The following is a 12020-nucleotide window of genomic DNA, read 5'->3' as shown; positions in this document are numbered from 1 at the left end:
TCCCTTCAGTCTCTTGGAAGGTTATGAAAAAAATCTACCTGGAAATCATTTCCAGACACACAAAAGGCAAGAAGATTTCCTGGAACTGCCAGCACAGATCCAACAAGGGCAGATTGTGCCCAACTGCAGTGATGGCCAGAATGCAGTCAGAGTAAACTGTAACCACAGCTCTTCCCTCCTCCCATTCCATCATTCTGCCTGGCAGCCAAATTGAGATCTGGACTACAGAGGTGAACCGCAACTTGGGTGAAAAACTGGTCTGGTTCCGAGGGTGGTGGTCAGGACTTTCATCATCAGACACAAGTGGCATTGATACTGGGGTCGGTACTTTAATGCTCTTTAACAACATCAACAGTGGGCCAGGAGGTTCCCTTTGCCAGCCTGCAGATGACATCCTATGGGTTCAGTGGGCAATACACTGATGGGCAGAGTTGCTATTCAGAGGAATCTTAAGATGCTGCAGAAATGAGCTGCCAGAAGCCTCATGAACAGGACAAATACAATTTTTCTGCACCTGGGACAGAAGAACTTCAGGAAACAATACAGGCTGGGGACTGTTTGGCTAGGAAGTAGCTTTGCAGAAAAGGATCTAGACTCCTCGTGGACAGAAAGATGAACATGACACAGCAGCACCCAACCCCAGTGGTGAAGGTTAACTTCATTCTGGAGCCATGCTATTAAGAATGCAGCCAGAAGGTCAAGAGAAGTGATTATTATCCCATGTTGAGCACATGTGAGACTTTGTTTAGAGTGTTTTGTCCAGTTGAGGACTCCTCTGCATAGGACAGGGCACTGACATATTGGATCAAGTCCAGTAGAGAGTCACTAACATGACTAAGAGACTGGAGCACATGGCATGACGTGACAGATGAATTTGCTTTGTCTTAAGATGAGAAAGCTGAGGGAGAAGCCTCATTGGTGTCTTCAGATACACAGTGGGAGGTTATAAAGATGGAGCCAGAAATATCAGAGATGCACAGCAAGAGGACAAGAGTTACATTTCATCAAAGTACGTTCTGACTAGACACGAGAAAAAAATTCTTCACAGTGAGGGTGGTCACCCATCAGAGAACAAACAGTGTGTCCACGGAGACTGTGTCATACCCTTCCATGGGAATCACCAGAGCTCAGCTCCACTAGGCCTCGAGCAGCTTAATGCAACTTCAAAGCCAACACTTCATGAACCTCCAGAAATCTCTTCCAATCTCAATTATTTTAGGATTCTACTATCCTCTCCTCCCTTGTTGTTTTAGTTCTGTTAAACAGCATTCTCTGTTCCTCCCTTTTGGATGCTTCTGTTCTTCATGCATTTAATGTACTGTCCCAGTCTAACTCATGGTGTGTCATTCTGGGAGGAAGCAGAGCCCTCCATAATCCCTTGTAATAAACCAGCTACGAAATTAATGACGACAACAAAGGTTAAAGAATTAAACAAATAGTTTAAATGTAAACAGTCAAAAATGCATTACAGAACATCTTCAGAAATGCATTTCCATTTAGCATTAAAGTACTGTTAGCTATGTTTTGGTATTTAAGAGGACTGAGGGAAAACACACATTCATTTCATGAAATAACTAAAAACACAGCACAACAGTTCAGAAATTGGATTAAGCCAGATGCAGCTGCAATCTTCAAACTTAGTTTAAACCAAATTTGAATATCTGTAACTGAAGCTTTCAAGTTATAATCATTCCATTGACCTTCCTTCTCCTCTCCCTTTTCTTTCTGGTCACTGAGGACTATTGAAAGTATCCAAGCTCCAAATCAAGAACAACTCCCTTGTAATGATGACTCCGACACGGATACAGTGAGAGCAGATTGCCTGCAAGGAAACAAGAATAAACTGGCTATTTAGAGAGATTATGTAATGCAGCACAAAGCTGTAAAATGAGATTTAAAGAGACAGCATTTTGCACTTCAGCCCTGTAGGTAACCACAAGAACTGACCAATACTGTAGGAATTTGAAGAGGTTCAGGAACAGAGGAAGAAGTCTGGTCAAAGTGTCCTCTCTCTGAGACAGTATTTTATTCATAATTGTCCTTTCTCAACAAAACAGCAACATTTAGCTATTTTTTCAAATTCTTTAAAACAAAGTTGAAGCTGGAACACCACGTCATCTCTTAGGTTTTACTACAAAAATGAGCTCCACGTGCACAGATACAAAGCATTTTATGGACCTGAGCTTAAACTCGTGGAGCTTCACACACTCAATTAGCACAGCACTGCACACTGAAAATCAAACTGATTATGAACAAATACAACAGTACAAAGTCTTTCCTGCATAAATATTTTAGCACTTGTAAACAAGACTCCAGTTTTTGTAAGCAGCCAATTCCCAAATGAACACATACAAACATCAGCTGGTTCAGCAAAGAAAGGGAGAAACTACAAACTGCCATGTCCCACCACATTATAAATAGTGAGCAAATGTACAGCAAAGGCACATGTGACAAGGGAGACTAGTTCCGTATTATGGACATTCTTATACAAACCTGGAAACTAAAAAAACTTGCAGCGTTTGCCCATGGCATTGTTTAGGGCCTATATATATATACATATATATACAGACACATATATATAAAAACAGTAATGCACAAAGTTATTTTTAGAAGAGTCCAGAACTGTTGAGCAGTTATTGGTAGATTTTACTTCTACATTTCTCCACTTTAGAATGGAGGAAAAAAAATAATGTTACTACCTTAGGCATTCTAATGAAAAGCTGTTTTTCATCTAATTCTAAACATCCTTTCATTAAAAGCCTCAAAAAAACCAGCAGCATCATACACTCAGCCAACTCCAGCTGCTTCATGGGTAATTAAATAAGAGACAGTGAGCCCAGATCACCCCCCTTTCACCTCCTCTGAAAAGACAGACATTACAGTAAGGAAGAATTTGGCCCAAACTGCATGGGGAAGGAGTGGAGGGGTGAAGGGGTAGCAGGGGGAGGTGGTTGTTTTTTTAAAAACCAGCAAGCCCCTGCCCTGTTGCTGGACTTTTCCCCCACCATGTCAAGCCTGCAGGTTGCTGGCAAGCAGAGCAGGCGAAGAGCGAGACCTGCCAGCACTCTCGGACCACACACACACACTGCTCTCAGCTGCTCTCCAATGCCCTGGGGACAGCTTCCATCCACCGCCCATCCCTGCTCTCCAGAGTCTGGCTCTGCCCTTCAGCAACAGCCTGCATGGAGCACCACACAGGAGGAAATTGTGTGCTCACACCCCTAAAGGCAGCAGCAGCCCTGACGCAAGAGCCACAGCGAGCCGCAGAACAGGCTCCCTGAAGCCGCTCACAAGCTGTGCTGCTCCAGCATCCATCCCTGCAGGAGCTATTCCAGCAGTCCTTCTGCAGCCCAGTTAACTTTGGAAATGCCAACACAGTGGTACCAGCACATAAATAAGTAGTTCAGCATTTTTTCTGATCAGACATCGCAGCCCTCCAAGGATAACTGTTCATACAACCAACTACCAGTGCACTTCAGTCTCACCCAATGAATAGTTCCATACCTTTCCTTTAAGATACATACAGGAAGTTCATTTACCTTGCTACACTTTGAAGTCTAACAACAATGGATATTAACATAACTTCACACCCCCCTCCTCAAAAAAAAAAAAGCAATGATGATGGCCACACAGTGGCAGGGTGAGATTTTGTAAGCTCATTGCCACAGCTCAATTTGCAATTAAAAGCTATGTAAAGCTAAAAGTGTGATTAAAAGCAGCAGACAACCAGCTCATTATACAGCAGAAGAAAGAAAAGCCTTTCAAACACCAATTGCTCCACCTGAAATATCAGCTGCTGTTGTCATGCCTGGGACTGAGCAAGAACATCACTTAGCTTGCTAAAAAGAACTTTCCCAGAGACAGACTGGCAGCATGACAAATGTAGGCTGACTACAGAACTCAAACAGGCGGTCCCGTGGTGTAATGGGAGCACTCTGGACTCTGAATCCCAAGGACCCGAGTTCGAGTCTCAGTGGGGACCGCCCCCTGGCAGTTAAAGCCTCCCTGCCATCCCATCCTGTCAGATCTCGGATGCTCAGCAGGATCAGCCCCGGTCGGTACCGGGGGCTGTGACAGTCCCGAGGACTTCCCTGTCACTGTCCAAGCTCGCTCGGCCGTGGCAAATGCACCTGAGGACTGAAATGGTGGGGCCAGTTCTGCTCACGCTGTACCTCACCTGAATAATCCAGTGTGCAAACTGGAAGGACACACCCACGTGGGGAGAGCCCTGCCCAAATCTTCCTTTGCAAAGTTTGGCCATACATACACAAATCAAAAACCAAATAGTTGCTCCTTACATAAAGAAAAAAAACAAAACAAAAAAAAGGAGAGAGAAGAAAACCTGCAAAGAGCCTCAGAGACATGTAAGTAAAGAGACAAATTATTTTCCTGTTTCAAAACTGTTAGGGAGGTAAATTCATTTAAAGCAAGCATCCTTTCTTGTAGTGATGCTGCTACACTTTAGCCAAGTCAGAATCATTGGGTGTGATCAGGGAGGCCCCACACACAAAAGCTGTGGGGAAGGAAGATGCCCAGACATATTCCCCAGCAAACATTCATCCAAGAAAGAAGCTGTGTTTAGATTCCAGAAAAACGCCTACACTGTCTTTATTTGTGATTACCATGCAGCACAACCAAAAGGGCTTTTAAAGGATTCAAACACACCAAGAAACATTAAGACAGATTTTCTTCCATCAGCATTTTACTTTTATACAATTAAAGACAAGTGGGCAGTTGTTATCCGCAAAAAGTCAATTTACTTTTAAAATGCCAGTGCAAAATTACAGTTTTGATCAAAGTGTCTAAACTCAAAATTAAACTTCACTAACTGTAAAAGGTATTCTAGAGGCTTTTTTCCACTGCTTATGTAGCTTACACATTATACAGGCATTTTTAAAACTCACAAGATAGTAACTTTGGGCCTGGCCCTGAAACCAGCTCACCTTAAGTGCAAGCTTTACTCTGCCAAAGAAACAGAGCTCAAAAGTCTTCTACAAACAGCTGAATAAAATATTCTGTATATAAAACAATCTATATATAAATCAGCTGAATAATGCTGAGTAAAGCAATCTAACTATAATTCAACGACAAAGATCAATCGTAACCTGCCCATGCCTATGGAAACACAACATCAGATCAATCTTATTTTTTTCTACCTATGCAGGCACAGTATCAGGTAAGATTTTCTGTGTTTGAGTTGCAAGTGTAAGACTAATTTAGGAAAACACTTTTCCTTAAAATATCCCCCCCAAATGAGTACCTTACCAGTAAAATCCATCTACATCCCTGGTTAATTACCTGTCAGCTTCTGAGACTTTGCTATGACAGTCCATCACCTGTCATCTCCAAGAGACAAGAGACAGGAGGACTAATTAGCCAAAAAGTGACAACTCCTGTCCCTTGATATGAGTAACAGCAATTGAAACTAGAAGACCATTCTCCTCCTGGAATAAAAGGTGGGTTTTTTCACTCTCTTTTAAGAGTGTAGATTATGTAGATCTAAATTAAAATGTAAAGCATGTAATGAGAATATTTATTTAAATATCGGCTGTGCAGTAAAACCTTTTTTCCATTTTTCCCCCCTCTCTGTTCAACAATCACATATTAAGCACCTGACTACTATGAAATATGCATAAAAATATGCATTATCTCACACTTGTATTGCTTCAAACCAAAAACATTTGAAGAATTATACTTAAAAATAAACACGTGTAAAGCATTTCAAGAACTTGAAAACTGACAATATAAAAAGCCACAATAGGTTTAACAGATAATAAAAAGGTGTAATGGGCATGTCAACCTTGAAACAGACCTTTCAAACTACAGTAGTATTGTCAGGTGCCATTACCCTTTGTCAGACAGCTACCTGGTCTCATAAATCAGAGATAGCAACCAAATGAGAGCACAGGGTAAAATCAGCACCAGGCAGACTTGTCCACTGAATGAGGGGCCTGCAAGGGTTTTGAGGTCACACTCAAAACTAAAAATTAACTGTCATCAATCATATTAATAAAAAAAAAAGCAATATCAATAAGAATAAAACTTCTGCTAGTACCGTTCTGTAGAGTTTGAGCTCGTGACTCCTTTCCCAGGTTGGCGTGGAATCCTCCTCCTAAAGTTGGTGTTTTGCCTGCACCTATTACAGGAAAAAAACCAAACAAACACCAGACATGTCAAAGAATCGCTTAATTAAAACAAAACTTATTGTGCCACTATATGCATTATCTGTATAATCTACAACATGTCAAATTACATTAAGAAGGGTTTAAAGGACTTAAGACCTCAATTATCAATGCTGTGCAAACTATTTCTTGCTTGGGATACTGCAAGAATTACATGGCTTTGGAAGCCCTTCCAATCTCAGCTCCAAAGAAAGTACAAAAACCTTTCCATGCCTATCTTGGGTAGAACATGAAAATCAATATTGTAAAATTTTTCTCTAAGTAAATGATGAGAAACTACTTAGTTAATACTTTTTGTCTGAAGAATATTTAGTGGAGAGTTTTAATAGCTAATTACTGGCACTACAGAACATAAAACCTGTTTAGCATCCAGTAACAACTGTGTTGGCTACTGCAGAAATAGCACTTACCCCAAAATAACTTCAGTTTGTCATTAGGCACACAGAGCAACACTTAGGCTACAAAAACTGCAAGTCTGGAACTGCTACTTTTACACCCTGAAAGGTTGGAGACTAAAAGATGTCTGAGTTGTAAATTAGCATCAACTAGAGGCTGGTTTATGCATCTGTGCCAAAGCTGAGCAGTGAATGCAGAGTCTGCTGGGAGTCAATGGAACTACTCATGCAAACCAATCTTGCAGAACGGGGAATTCAACCACCAAGGACAGAAAGAGTCTCCCCCCAAAGCAGGGAGGTGTTTTAAAAAACAATCAGGCAGGACATTCGAACCCATCAGCTTAACAGCAAGTGCGACCAAAAAGCTAAATTGCACAGGACCAAAAAAGCAATTTGTCAGTAATTGGACTTCAATTTAATTCAAGTAGTCTGCTCTCCAGGATAGGAAAAAAAGTAATCTTGTTGCCTATCATGCTTTTCCTCAAGTTCTTGTAGCTGTTTTCTCCTCTTATATCAGCTCTTCAGAACAAGCTAGAAAGACTTTGGGATAAACACACAGAGAGGAATGAACTGGCACTTAGGGCAGTTCAGGACATTTCTCCTACACACCTGAATAAGATACTTCCATAGCAGGTACAAGTTAAAAGAAACTGTGACCTAAACTATACCCTCTTAGCAGACTTTTTTAGCTCTGATCTCCTCTCAGTTACACTTAACTGAGGGAAGAAACACCAAAACAGAAAAGCTAATATTTCTCAGGAATTCCTGTCTATCAGCCTTCAAAGCTTATTTTTCCATACAACTTTTAAATTAGGTTTCCAGTGATATCCACAAGAGAAACTGACTTCACCTGCACTTCATTAACAGATCCTTTCAACAAACAATAATCAGTTCTCACATAAATGCCCCACAGATTAAGTACTTCAGTTCAACATCCTAATTAGAAGTGAAAAACATTCAATAGTGACCTCCTCACTGGGTACAGAGGTAACTCTCCCAGCTCTATTATAGACAGTAACATCTTGCCATTTTTACAGGTACAGCCTCTATTTCCACACACACTTGAAAACAAATTGATGAGGAAAAACACAGAGAGGTTACCAAACTACCATCCACAGCAGGCACAATATTTTTGGTGTAGTTACTAAGAATGGTTCACCTGGAAAAAACCCCATATCAATAGTGGCAACAGATTTATGTTAATTTCCTTCATAAATTCTGTCTCCCACGCCCAAGGTTTTATTGTTCTTTTAAGGTTTGCTTTACCACACAGGCTTCCTCCTTGGTGTGATTTGCACCAGAACACACACCCAGGCATCAGTACAGCAGAGGGGAGTTCCACTGCAGGGCAAGACGAGCAAACAGGGCAGGCTGGGGCAGCATTTGTGTCAAAGGCACCTCTGCTCCCTCTTCTGCACAAAGGCTTCACTTCCCAGTCCCCCCTGTCTTTGAATACACCAAAATACTGAACTGCTTTGGACTGTCACTGGCAAAACAGCAATTTACAGGTTTTCCTGTTACTACTAAAAAGCTTGCACAAAAACAATCTTGTGGTGGTGATAAACAACACTAACAACTAAATAATTTAACTTGCTCAGAAGCTAAAATCCAGAAAGAATACAAACAAAATGAAATTAAGCTGAGAATTCAGTGGTTTTGTTCTTTGAGATTCTTTTTCATTAGACATTAAGCTGCAACATCATACATAAAAGTAATTTTTTTCCAGGCAATAGACATGCAGCAGATACCAGCAGAGCTATCTGAAAGACAAATTCTGCCATCAGAATTGATGTGCCCATTTCTCAGCGAGTTAACTGGAAAAGCTGGACGTTTCTAATTAGAATTTGGCTTTGAAAAGTGGCAGAAAACTAGTCTGTTGAGCACTTAAACTTTCAGAACTGCAAACTAATGTTGCCATTGACTGTGCAGTCTACACCATCAGCTTTAATCTTACAAGCATTGCAAACTAAACTCATTAATGTAACTGTTCAGCTGCGTAATAAAAAGATAAACTCTTTTAAAAAAAAAGAAAACCGAAACCATCAAATTCATTTAAAGACAAAAATCCCCACAAAGCTAGTAATTTAAAAAGTACAAAGGAGAGGAACAGCAATTGCCAGGCACAACCAAATGAACATCTCAGCTTAACTGCAATTTTTACATTTCTTGACCTTTTCCATTTTTCCCCTCTACAACTTCAAAAGTGAATTAAAGAGGCTTTTGGTTTTTCACATTCAGCTTTCAAGACATACAAAAATATACCCGAGAAGTATTTGGTATCTTCAAGTACTGCCTTCCAAATCTTCAGCATTAACACTAACATTTCACTGAGCCAACCCAAACAACCTCCTTCATGAGGTGGTGCCTCCCAAGGTAAATTCTCTTCTACGGAGGTGAATTGTCTTTAGAAACTCAACTCAGATTTGCAGCTTTGCCTGACTCAAGCCTCCACTTCTCTTTAAGTTAGCTTTGGACATTTACATGAAATTTTGGACAACAGGTGTGGAGAGATGTATCAGGCACCTCAAAAGTACAACTACTCCTTTTTTTTTTTCTTTTGTGCGCCTCTCAGTGGGCTACAGTGCCCCGTGACAATGAAAGAAGTGAAGTGAAGTGAAGATGCAGGAGATCATATACCTGGAAACTTGGTGATACTCGATCAAAGCTTAAACAGGCACAGACCTGTGGGGGTGACAGTGTGTGTGTGGATCTCCTAAGGTCTGAGGTGACTGATGAATGCATCCTTAAGGACCAGAGAACCACCTGTACAATGTGGATACCTTGTAACCAGTAGAATCTCTCCATGTATGTGAGGTGAACTACTGACCAATAGTGTGCTGGCATGTTATATACAGGAGTAGATAAAAGTGAAGCTGTTACTAAAAATAAAGTCCTTTGTCTTTGGTGAGCCTTCTGATCACACTGCAGCCTGAGCTGTCTCTGCCTCCTCTGACTGACACAAGTTTACCTACCTTACCCAGACAAGGATGACCCCAATAAATGGTGACCTCAACGTGCCCCAATAAATGGTGACCCCCACACAGACCCAGCCCATAACTCTCATTACTCAAGCGCTGAACTACTTGGCAGTGTTGGATTAACAGTGGGATTCAATAAAAGCCTTAGGTATTTTTCCAAACTAAATGGTTCTATGATCCCACAGTGACTTTCCCTCCATCAGCCAAAGGCAGCCCATCCCCACGTTGCTCCTCATGGCACAGACACCTTGGCAGTTTCTGTTTCGTTCCACCAGCTCCCCAGCAAAGGAGGCATAGCACTTTTCTTCTCAACAAAAATGCTCCTCAAGCTGCAGAAGATGCAAAGCTTGAAGTCTGTGACAACCTTGCACAGTAACAAAAAGATGATGAACAACAGAACAGCACTTATCACATCCCTCCACACAGCAGAGGCAAAGCAGCCACTCTGTAGCTTTTAAAGGGCACTTTTCTGTCAGGTGAGTGACATGATGAGTTTCAGATTCAACACCTGGAAAAGAAACAGATTCAGTCCCAACACTGTGGATTTTGTTTCCTCTACATACATGGGCAAGTGAAGACAGGGAATGAAGCTGCTTGCAAACAATGAAGCTGCCTGCAAACAAACTGAAGTGTCTCTGCTACCAGATAGGACCAATCCTACCAAAATCCTTCCCTGGAAAAGTGAACCCAAAACTCACCAATTCTTTCTTCAGGACAAGGTAGGGAAAAACCTTCAATTTCACGTCTGTGTTATTTACAGACCCAGCATAAAATCCGGCTCTGGTAAAAAATGCAGGCTCCATCACAATGGTCTCATAATCAGGGTAGACTGATCTAATATAAAAAATTAATGAGCTTCCCACTTAAGTTAGGCCATAAATTCAAAAGCAGAGTAAGTAAATGTCCCATTACAACTCACACCTATAATAGCAAAATTATGTGATTAAAGTATTAATGCATAAAACTACTGAAGTTTGTAACTGAAGTAACTCTTTTCCCAGCCATTTTTCCAGGGAAGTTAACAGGCCTACAGGCACCACAGCCTGCTGAAACAGCACTGCCAGAGAAACTTACACAGACAAACCAAATCTGTTCCATCAGAGCTCATTCTCAAGGGCTTACTGTCATAACTACCAAGTGAAGAGATAAATAACCTGTTGCATCCACCACACTCCAGGTTAGGGCTGCACAAGTGAAAACAGTCTGGTCCAAGTTACGTGCTCCACACTGCCCTGCCACAGCTGACAGCACAGCAGAACCCTCTGCAGCACCTCCAGCAAGTTGTTGCCATATCCCAAGGACAGTATGGAAAAGACTCAGTGCCAGAAAAACCCTCATATTGACTCTGGTGCACGACTGCCACCTGGAGGATTTGGGGAGAGAAGCAAAACCGATTCGTGTCATCTGACAAACATACAGCAGACAATTATTTCAGATGGAAGTTTCTCCTCTTCCTTCCCAACACAGCATGATTATGAATTACTTTTGTACTGAGAAAACCTGGCACGGAGTAAAACAGGCAAATACTCCTCAGGATTTCCCTCACAAGGTCTGCAAATCCAGCATATCTCTACTTCCTTTTTCTGTATTGTGAATTACATCAGAACCATTCTGCATAACTTATAGTTTATCATTAATTAGGGTCATCTCTAGAAATCTCGGTCACAAAAAGGAAGAATTTTGCTGGTATTAATCTTATTTTCACTTTTCAGTACCCAGCATTTCCATTTCAAGTTCAGCATGTGTATTACTGGCAGAACCCACTCCAGGACTGTTGAAGGCTGCACTGCAAGAAATATTTAATGTCAGGACGTGGCCTATCAATACATTTTACATGGAAACCAATTACAAACTACCAATTAAAAACATAACCCTTACTCCTGTTTTTGTAATATTAAAAAATACACAAGAATCCTTTACTGTACATAACAATTAAGTTGACAAAAGCACAGAATCTGACACAGAGTTCATCCTCCTTCCCAGCTGTCTCAGTAGCACTCACTGTGACAGTAACTGTCCATCTAACAAGGTTCTAGAGGACAGAAAGGCATTTAAGATGAATGACTAGTAAGCTAAGCTCAAATTTTATGTAAGCTTATTCCTCCCTGTATTTAGTCCTTCTCTTCTTTCCAGTTTGCTGACCATAATTTCCATTTCCACAAACCCCAAAAGGCTGAAATACTCAGATCAAGGCAAACTCCCATCAGGTTCTGCCCTTGAGGTCAATGCAACTTACACACCCCAATGTAAAAGCACAAAGAAGTTTATAAGGGTAAAATAGTATACAAAATATTTCTGTAAGCTTCCAGAGGCACAAGTGAAACACTGAACACAGCACAGCTTTCCTAAATGAAAAAATGCATTAAATCTGTCAAGGGACACAGCAGAGTAAGAGTTCACACTCAGCATTTATGGCAGTGCAAATGGGTCACTGCAATAAGCTGCTTAAAATTTACTTGCAATAA

At 41.1% G+C, this 12020-nt stretch overlaps 1 protein-coding gene across 1 annotated transcript in view; it reads right to left on the bottom strand.

The window, feature by feature from the left end:
- BRF1 (BRF1 general transcription factor IIIB subunit) overlaps positions 1-12020 on the bottom strand; it is a 179603-nt gene that overhangs the window by 158376 nt on the left and 9207 nt on the right. Inside the window, exon 2 of the mRNA XM_071557365.1 lies at positions 6056-6136. Within this exon, the coding sequence (XP_071413466.1) occupies positions 6056-6136 (81 nt within the window). The remainder of the gene's footprint in view (positions 1-6055; positions 6137-12020) is intronic.

The sequence above is a fragment of the Pithys albifrons genome, chromosome 6, assembly GCF_047495875.1.
Source record: "Pithys albifrons albifrons isolate INPA30051 chromosome 6, PitAlb_v1, whole genome shotgun sequence".
Classification (NCBI taxonomy): Eukaryota; Metazoa; Chordata; class Aves; order Passeriformes; family Thamnophilidae; genus Pithys; species Pithys albifrons.
The sequence above is the reverse complement of the archived record's forward strand: the minus strand, read 5'-3'. Positions and strand labels throughout refer to the sequence as shown.